The sequence below is a fragment of the Psammomys obesus genome, unplaced genomic scaffold, assembly GCF_907164565.1.
Source record: "Psammomys obesus unplaced genomic scaffold, mPsaObe1.curated_primary_1811, whole genome shotgun sequence".
Classification (NCBI taxonomy): domain Eukaryota; kingdom Metazoa; phylum Chordata; class Mammalia; order Rodentia; family Muridae; genus Psammomys; species Psammomys obesus.
In genome coordinates, this window is record NW_026596134.1 from 8,843,797 (window position 1) to 8,853,855 (window position 10,059).

The 10,059-nt window shown below is 45.3% G+C and overlaps 1 protein-coding gene across 5 annotated transcripts in view; it reads right to left on the reverse strand.

The window, feature by feature from the left end:
• The window catches only part of Unc79 (unc-79 homolog, NALCN channel complex subunit), a 230,250-nt gene that overhangs the window by 150,521 nt on the left and 69,670 nt on the right, over positions 1–10,059 (reverse strand). For all 5 annotated transcript variants that reach the window (XM_055592859.1, XM_055592860.1, XM_055592857.1 and 2 more), the window contains exons 6-7: positions 3,736–3,791; positions 2,925–3,054 (exon numbers count right to left, since the gene is read on the reverse strand). In XM_055592859.1, coding sequence (XP_055448834.1) covers positions 2,925–3,054; positions 3,736–3,791 — 186 coding nt within the window. The remainder of the gene's footprint in view (positions 1–2,924; positions 3,055–3,735; positions 3,792–10,059) is intronic.

The window sequence follows — 10,059 nt, forward strand, 5'->3', positions numbered from 1 at the left end:
GGTGGGGAACGGCTGGGAAGGTGGCTGGGCTCATTCAGTAAAGGGCTTGCTGCAGAAGGACCCGAGGTTGGATCCCCAGCACCCATGCAGGCCTGGCTGCATGGTGCAAGGGTAGAAATAGAGGGGTGGCACAGGATTGCTGACCAGCATCCAACCAAAAACCAGAGCTTAGAGGTTTACAGCTTAGGTTAGCCAGGGTTAGAGAAACAGCCCATTTCGAACAACAGAGAGAGAGAAGCGACAGAGGAAGATGCCTGGCATTGATCTCTGGCCTCCACACATGCAAACCCAGGCACTCACACATGTATTAAAATTTAAAAAAAAAAAAATGGTTTTAGGAACCTCTTCAAAGAAACTTCTCTATTCAACAGATGGCCACATCACAGAAAGCTACAACTGGTCAAAATACAGAGAACAGCTGATCATGAGGTGCCTCACCCTAAGCAGTAAGTACATCTACAACACAGCTCCTGCACCTCAGGCGCAGGGAGCATCGCAGAAGAGGGAGATGAAAGTTCTCAAGAGCCGGAGGGCCCCAAATCAGCTGTGAGACTGTATCTCCCGGAAATGTCAGGGAAGCAACACCTCAACAATATGGCTGCCTCAACAAGACAGGAATGGTGACCAACAGGCTAACGTGGGAGGGGGGAATCCAGAGCTGCAAGAACAACCGAGGGTCAGCTGGTGCCAGGCGCACGGCACTAGATAGGCCCAGCGGTGCCCTCTTCCCACGGCTTTCTGTGTGCCTCGTGGTCTGTTACAGGGGGGATTCTAAGAGCGTCGCTCATCGCTGAGGATGGTCCCTGCCTACCAGGAGCTGTGACATCAGCGGCGCACAAATGGAAGCGGGCTGAAGGGTGCTGTCCCGGTAAGATACCTCTCAGCGAATCCGAGAGAATGAGAAAGGATGGCTCTGCTCTTAGCATGCAAACCTAAGCCGACCTTAAGCCTTTGTTGGTCCTCGCTAGAGGCTTTGGCCACCCCGAGAATGGAAACGACTGTCAGTGTTTGGGATTGTAGGATGCCCCGGACAGTGAGCCTCATCACAGCCTGCAGCAGGAACGCCTTTGCTGTTGGAAAACAACCCCTGCTCTTTCCCGGGCGCTGCGGCCTTCTGCTGGCCTCCTCACCCCACTGTCTAGCTGCCTTAGAACTTTTCAGTCCCTAAACACCACCAAGATGACTGTTGCATCGGCCTCACAAGCCCTGGGGTTCCTTTTACCTTAAATTCATGTTCTATGTACCCGTGTTTTCTTCTCCTTCCCACAGTTTGTTATGTATTTCTCACTGCCTCGACTACCAGCTAAAACTTCACTCACTGGAGAACCTTCCTCAACAAATGCCACCCCCACCCCACCCCACCCCACTCCGACTTATCTATGGCCAGGAAGAAGGAGGAATCCTTCTATGGTTCTCACAGATTTGTTTTTGCTCTACCTTAGCACAAGCCTCTGGTTCCCCCCCACACATAAAATCTCCAGGATGCTAATGACCATAAGCTGTTTTGTTTTCCTCACTGGCACCTGACTAACAGCAGACATCCCATAAATATTTGCTGAATAAAATTAATTTTCGTATCTAGATACCCCATGAATATTTGCTGAATAAAACGAATTTCTCTATCCAGACTTTATTCAGCTTAATGAGATCTGCTTTTCTGTTGGTTCCTGTATCAACAACAAAAATTCAGTGCCTAGAACACAGGTACTTCATCAAATATTTATCATGCAAGCAGATCTCATTGGTATTAATCACCCACTCAAACATCATAGGGCTTGCTTAGGTCAGGGACCCTACAAAAAGGGTCGGTGTCAAGCATTTCCGCCATTTCACTTTTTATTCTGTTAATGTTCTAAGTATTTGCTGGTTTGTATGTTCAAATTATTCGTCTAGCAGCAATGAAACATTCCCTGTCAATAACACAAACCATCAGTGGAAAGACTTCCAACTTCAATGAATTCTCTGCCCAAACATCAACACTGCTATTCCCTGTTGCACTAGTATACACCATTTGGAATCCACCTTCCGTGGTGTAAAACATGAATAGCACATTGAGGGGAGCTGCCTGTGGGCATCAGAAAATCCATTAGCCCCTGGGATTTCCTGATACGTTGTGACATAAGCAGCAACCTAAACCTCGTGTCAGTCTTTCTGTCTGTCTTTTTATGTCAGTCTGCAAGACGGTGCGGTCACAGGAGGGCAACCCCTACACCCAACTATATCGTTGCATTTAAAGTCACTGTTTCATTGTCATGATGAGACTCTTCTGGTGACGCTGAAAATACATCCAGGCCTCTCACAAGAATACAATTAGGCAGCTGGGGCTGCAGCTAAATGACAGTAAATGGGCGGCCTTGCTCCCATCACATGTGGTTCTGTAGTAATTAACTTAGCAGTGGGCCAGAGGCCGGCCCTTTGGATAGCAATAGGGTAGGGGCTTAGGCAATCTGCTATGACATCGTAAATATTTACTTGGTATAATTAAGGGGTCTTTGCTTTTTGTTTTGTTTTGTTTTGTTTTGTTTTTTGCTTGTTTTTCTTTGGTTTGTGTTTTGTTTTGTTTAGAAACAGGTTTTCTTATAGCCATGATGACTTCAAACCTGACTTATAGCCAAGACTCACTTTGGATCAATTCTGATCCTCCTGCCTCCACCTCCCGAGTGCTGGTTATCTTAAGAGATGAGATCCTGCTATTTCACTTAGGACAACCTCTCACATTCCTAGGCTCAACTGATCTTCCTGCCTCAGACTCCCCTAAGAGCCTGTGCCACTGGACCTGGCTAATCACCTTCTTTTTAAACCCACTGTCTGAAAGGACCCGAGACAACGTCTAACGGTCTAGTATGGCCTTTCTAATGTAGGGTGAGGCACAGGTGGCACGAGAGAGATGACCACGGGCCACTGAGAAGCTCTTCTCCTCTTACCTGTGTATTGCAACCCCCTGTACTCGCTTATTGCGCCGGGAGGTTTTAGGTTGGGCCAGTAGTGGAAAAGCATCTGGACCGCCGGAGGCTTCACCTGCGAGGGCCCGTAGGCAATCACATAGAGAAGATCCTGCGGGAGGAAGGGACGCAGCATCAAACAAAAATAATGATCACTCACCCAGCATTACCAAAGCAGCAGAAACTCTAATAGAGAGAGTAAGGCAGGTCACCTCCCTGGCTCCCACCGACCAGGTGCACTTCACAGACTGAATTACGTTAGAGTGTCATTTTCTTCATTTATTCATGTGCTTGTTCATGTGCTCCTGCAAATGATGCCCCCAAGGAGAGTTCAAAAGTACACTGTTCATTAATCCTCTGATGAGATTCAAATTAAGGAAAGTTTTTTTTGTTTTTTTTTTTTTTTACAATAGTGTATGGCCACATACCAAACACTGAGGTTTTAGAAAAATGTTTTCCTAATCACATTTCTTAACAACTTATGTCTGCTAATTGAAAAAAAAGACAAATTTTCAAGCAATTTCACATTAAAATTACACTTGTCATGCAATATAATACTTGCCTAATTCCAAGAATAAGATACATTCGATTATTCTGTCAAGACATTCTGCTCTTAAAGTTTGATTTGTGTTCTAAGTGATAATTTTACAAGCAAAAATAAAGTACAAGTTAATCACATCAAAATAATAAGTCAGGTATAAATTTAATCAAAACAACAGTTATACTATGTAAACTGTTAAAATTTATATAAGTCAAATTAGTAAATATGGGTCAATCTTGACCCAAAACTTACTTTCCAGACTTCTTGCTTATACTTCATGAGGCATTCTAATAATTGACAATGATACACTGTAGGAGGAAAATATGATTCATAGTGAAATGTAAGTACCAGAAAAATCATCCTGGGAGAGAAAATAAATCACTTTCGCATCTGTTTTTGCTTCACTCAATAAATTAAAAAGTATTTATCACACTTTTAGAAATAATGCCAGCCTTTACCTTTACTGAGCTCTATCCCAAAGCCATTCAGAAGTGCTTTGCGAATCGCACTAAGAAAGCAAATACTAGGTGTCTCTAGCCATTATGCTTATAAAATATAAACTTGGGACCAACGCAGCTAAGAGCTACGTGAGAAGGGAAAGAGTCACCAAATGAGGTCATACGCAAACTCCTATTTTTTTTAGTGAACTCAGCTGTTTATCAGCTGTTAAACTGAGCGACCCACACGCATCACCTTACAAGTACCAGGCTGCAGTTAGGAAACTAATGCTGACTTTCCTATCCCACCTAAGGCTGGAAGATACCATGTGACATCTGAATTGGACTAAAACAGCAGTTTCACCCCTTGGTCAATAATCCTATCCTCTCATCACAAAGAGAAAAGGATGCTTCTGAAGCCACCAACAGATATTGCTGGCTAGAGCCGAGTCCCAGTAACAGGAAGATTGGTTTTTGTTTTGGTTTGGTTTTTGTTTGTTTTCAGTAAAATATTTTATTAATCCTTTGAGAATTTTTTAAAGGAGAATTATCCATTTATTCAAAATTAAAGGATTAAGTACATAGAAATATGATGGCTTGTTCTTCATTTCTGCAAGACAGAAACAGTATCTATTTTATACCAGAGAAGATGTTTTTCTTTTTATTTTTTAAATTTATATGTATATATTTTAGGATGCTTGTACAGTAGTAGATTTTCACATGGCATTTTTTTAACTTTTATTAATTACACTTTATTCACTCTGTATCCCCTCCTCCCCTCCTAATTCCACCTTCCCTCCCTCCTCTTCACGCATGCCCCCCCCCAAGTCCACTGATAGGGGAGGTCCCCCTCTCCTTCCTTTTGATCTTAGTCTATCAGATCTTATCAGGAGTGGCTGCATTGTCATTTTCTGTGGCCTGGTAAGGCTGCTCCCCCCTCAGAGGGAGGTGATCAAAGGGCAAGCCAATCAGTTTATGTCAGAGGCAGTCCTTTGAGAATTTTATGCAGTGTATTTTGATCATATTCACCCCATACTTATCCCCATAACTCCTCCCAGACCCACTCCTTATTTTCTAGAAACCCCCTCCCAATTTGATGTTCTTTTCTTCTTCCTTCCTTCCTTCTTTCTTTCCTTCCTTGCTTCCTTCCTTTCCTTCCTTCTTTCTTTCTTTCCTTCTTTCTCTCTTTCTAATAGTCTCCCAAGTCCATTTTGCTGTCCATATACTCACGGGTGTTATCTGGTAACGCATGGTCAACCTATCAGGGGCCTCACCCTTAAAGAAAACTGACTCTCCCTCCCCGGAAGCCATCAGGGCCAACTGTCCCTCAGCAATGAGTGGGGCCTTGTGAGCCCTTCATCCTCCATGAGAAAATGTTAACTGGCTTGACTTTTTCTTCCTTGTTTTTGTTGAGACAGGGTTTCTCTGTGTAGCCTTGGCTGTCCTGGACTCGCTTTGCAGACCGGGCTGGCCTGGAACTCACAGCAAGCAATCCACCTGCCTCTACTTCCCTGAGGCATGCACCACTGCACCCTGCCTGGCTTGACTTTTTAAAAAGATTCGTGTATTTGTCTTTCATGTGTGTGCATATGTATGAGTGTGTGTATGTATGTATGCATGCATGTGCACCATGTATGTGTGAAGTACCCACAGAAGCCAGAAAAGGATGCTAGAGTCTCTGGAACTGGAGGCAATTGTGAGCCACCCCATTTGGGTACAGAGAAAGGCAAACCTGAATTCTCCATAAGAGCAGCAAGCGTCTTAACTATTGAGCTCTCTCTCCAGCACAACTCGCAGAAGATCAATTCTGTGAGTTGATGATTGCAGAGGACAGTTTCAGTCTAATCCTCCCCGACCAATGGCTCTTACACTCTTTCCTGTCCCTCTCCCATGACAGTCCCTGAGCCTTGGAAGGGAGGAAGGGAGGAGAATACAGATGTCCATTTGTAGCTGAGCATTCCATTAACACTTGTACTCTGCACTTTGACCAGCTGTGGGCTTCTATATTACCCACCATCCACTCTACAAAAATTCTTTAGGATGTCTGAGAGCTGTTCTGATCAATAGGTATAGAAATAGGAGTTTGGAGGGCAGTATGACACCATGTCCACTTAGCAAAATAATAGTAGTAGGTTCATGCCTGAGGCCTGGGAGCTCCCATCCATTTATTATTAGCCAAATTTACAGTGCCAGGCATGGTATGCATTTCCTCTGTGGCTCAGGCAGGCCTTAAATTCAAGCTGAAAGCAGTTGGTTAACTCCATAATATTTGTGCCACTATTGAGCCCATGGGCATATCCTGCCCATTATTGTAGTTCACAGGGTTCATGGCCGGGTGAAACTGTTGATTATTTTTAACCCCAGCAGCCTACAATAGCACCCTGTAGTACTATAAAAGCTAGCCAGGGGGACGCTTCATACTTAGTACCAACTTCACAACAGGGCCTGTAATTTACAGGGAACTGGTTAGAGACACACACAGCAAGCTGCTTTGATTCGCCTGTGTTTGCTTATTTCCATGAGCTACTTTCCACCAACACTGAAGTTTATGCACTGGTGATGTCCGTGCCATTCCAATCCTGTGGACACGTTTCATCTGGGTTTTCCTTGATTCTCCAGCAGCGTGTGGTACTGCTCTGTTCTTTAAATCTCTCCTTTCTTGTGGCCTTATGACACAGAATGAACCCTTTTTTTCCCATCACCTCCAGCAGACACCACTGTCGAATCTTCCACTGCTGACCAAAGTGTCCTCTCTTCCTAGGTACCTGCCAAGACAGCCTTCTCAGACCCTGCTGGAGCCAGAAGTGGCTGTGGGACCTTTCTGGGGACAGAATGCTGGCGAGGTTCCGAGGTGTGGTTAGTTGTTGTTTCTCTCTCTGACTTTTCCGAACTCTGCACTTCTTTCTTTTCTGTTTTGAGACAGGTTCTCACACTCTATAGCTCAGGCTGACCTGAACTCACTGCGTAAGCCCATGCTGGCCTCAAACACACGTCTGTCCCTACAGACACAGTCTCTAATGACTAGGACTGGCCTGTTTCAGATGTGGTTTTATGACGATACAACGTCCAGTGTGGTGGTCACTATGCAACCGTGAGGGAAGTCTGGGAGAAACGAGATGCTGCCTCAGCTACTGGTATTATGGGGTTGTAGTTAAAATTTCCATTAAGCAAACCACAAATGTGTCTGTAGTTTAAAGTGCCCATAATCAGCCACACAAACACAACCTGTATAGCTCTATAGCTTTATACCTCCGGGGCAAAGTCATCTTCCCTGCTGTTTCCCAGATTTCTGGAGGCCTGGTTACAGCACTCGTCAATCTTCAATTCTACTCTCTCCCCTTAGCCATCTCGCACCCATCCCTTTGCAGCTATAGTAACCACCTACATGAAGTTTGGTGAAGATCACTGGCCATTTACGTGAGGCTTAAAGCTCATTAACACCAGTTCAGAGCTCCATTCTACCTGTCAGACCCATAACAACACCTAATTACCATTTTCTCTGCAGCGTTTCAAAGGCACCTTGAACCACAACATGTCCAAAACAAACCTCACGTCTTCCCTCCTGCGATGGCTCACCTCCACTGTCAACCTGACTGCCTTCAGAATCACCCTGGACACACACACCTGAGTATGTCCGCAAGGACACTTCCAGAGAGGTTTAATGAAAGAGGTAACACCCACCCTGAACACAGGCTACACCATCTCATGGCTAAAAGAAAATGAGCTGGTTACCAACATTCACCTTTCTCTGGTCCATGGTTGTAAATGTAATGTGATCAGTTTTCTTACAGTGATTAACCGTGTCCTCTCAAACCGTGATCCAGAACGAAGTCTTCCTTCCCTGCTTCTGTGAGGCATTTTTGCCATGGCAACAAGTAAGTAACATACCTCAAGGCCTGACCTTCCTCCAGTGCTTCCTTTGTCATTAACGATCACCACCACATTCAGTGAGAACAAGCCAAAATCCAGGTCCTGTGCATGTTGTTCCCCAAACGACTCTCAGTGGACATACACTTCTCAGGCTCAACTGCCCTTGCCTTTGACATGCCTCAACAAATGCAGTGATTTCCCTATTGGTCAATCTATATCCAATAGTCAATTGTACGGCACCCTTAGTCTGTCTGTCTCTATCTACGCACACACATCACACTCACACAGACACACACTCACACACAATCACCACACACAGACACATACACTCATATACATACAGAAACACACAGACACACAGATACCACACAAATATACAAATACATATACACCACACAAATACACAGACACAGACACCACACACAGACACATTCACACATATAGACACACACACTCACACACAGTTACCACACACACACACACACACATACAAACACACACACACATGGGAAGACACATACACAAACAATCACATACATAGACAGTCACAACACACAGGCACACGCATTTACTCATGCAGATGTAGAAACCCAGACACCACACAAATACACACACACACCACAGACACACAAACTCACAGACACAGGCACACACACTCAGACATACATACACCACACACACACACACACACCTCCTCAAGCAGCTTCCGAGCCTCCTATTGTCCTATCAGATTTGGTTCAAATGCAGGATTTCCAGCCTCACAGAGCCCACAATCCCCTGCAAGTTCTCCAGTCTAACGTCATGCCAGGCAGGCAGCCCTCACTCCCCATCCCAGCTTCAGCAGCCTTCCCATCCCACCAGCTTGTCAGGCTACCTCTTGAGACACACGGTCCCTCTGCCTGAACCCCTAACCTCTCCCCTAACTCAAAACACTACTCATTATTCAGGCCTCAGAGTGAGGTTGCTTTCCCCAAAGAGGCCTCCTTGACATCCATAGTGAATTTAAAATCTCCCTTTACAGAGTCTGGTGACACGGGAAACTTAAAAGATGCTTTACAACTTGAGCTTTGCACTTCATCTCTAATTGTTTAATGGTTCTTCATCTCCTCCAACCATATCAGCTTCACAAGATGAAGACAGATCCATTCTGCCTCGAAAGCCCAGGTTTCCCAGATGGTAGTTGAGTGGTCTTCATCCTTAGGCCATCACCAAGTGCTCAAGGGTCCCAGGACCCTTGGCCTTACACAGCTTTTGATGTTCTGCAGGGTGGATTACAGGACCCTGTCCAGCGTATTCCACCGACCATGCCATGAACACACCTACAAGAGCGCCCCTGTTCATGCTGCTTCCCCTCCCAAATGCCCCACTCAGTCTGCCGAGCAGAACTTGATCCATGTTTTCTTTGCTCAAGAAGCATGAAGCTGTTCCCCATTCTTTCAATTCCCAGAGTTCTCTTCCTCCAATGACTTACCGGCCTACAGTATTTAACTGGTGCCCCGCGCATACTATTCTATGCTTTTCATTGTTGCCTGCTTTGGGAAAGATGTCTCATTCTGCTGGCCCTGGCTGATCTGGAATTCACTACGAAGTAGGCTGGCCTTAACTGTGCAGTCATCCTCTGCTTTCCCAGTGTTGGGGTTGCAGGTGTGCACCAGCATGCCTGGCTACCCCACGTTGGCAATGACTTGTGGGAATATGCCTCATCTTCCCAAAGAAACACAGTCCCACAACAAGCCCAGCCCCTTACCTTTCAGTGTGCTTTCCACAGTACCTCACAGAAAGCCCTGCACACAGGAGTTACTCGGCGAATGCTAGCTGCTGAAGCAAGCGCCCTTCTCCTCTTTAAGATTTATTTTGTTTTTAATTATGCATACATATGTGTGGGGTGCGTGGGTCTGTGCACATGCGCGTGTGCGCGTGAGTGCCAGTGAAGTTCTGAGGCATTAGATTCCCCTTGGAGCTAGAGTTACAGGCAAATGTAAACCTCCTGATGTGGGCGCTGGGAACTGAACACTAAGCTTGAGTCCTCTGGAAGAGCAGTTTGAGTTCCACTGAATCATCTCTCCAGCCTGTGAGATCTAGCCATGATACACACTCAGCTACAAAAAAAACCCCAAGGTATCACTTGTTTCTTCTCTACCCCTGCCCCATTCTATCATAATTTACACAGCCCCTTACCTTTAAGAATGATAAAAGCTTACTTAAGACATTACAAGACTGTGGTGTGTGTGTGTGTGTGTGTGTGTGTGTGTGTGTGTGTGTGTGTGTG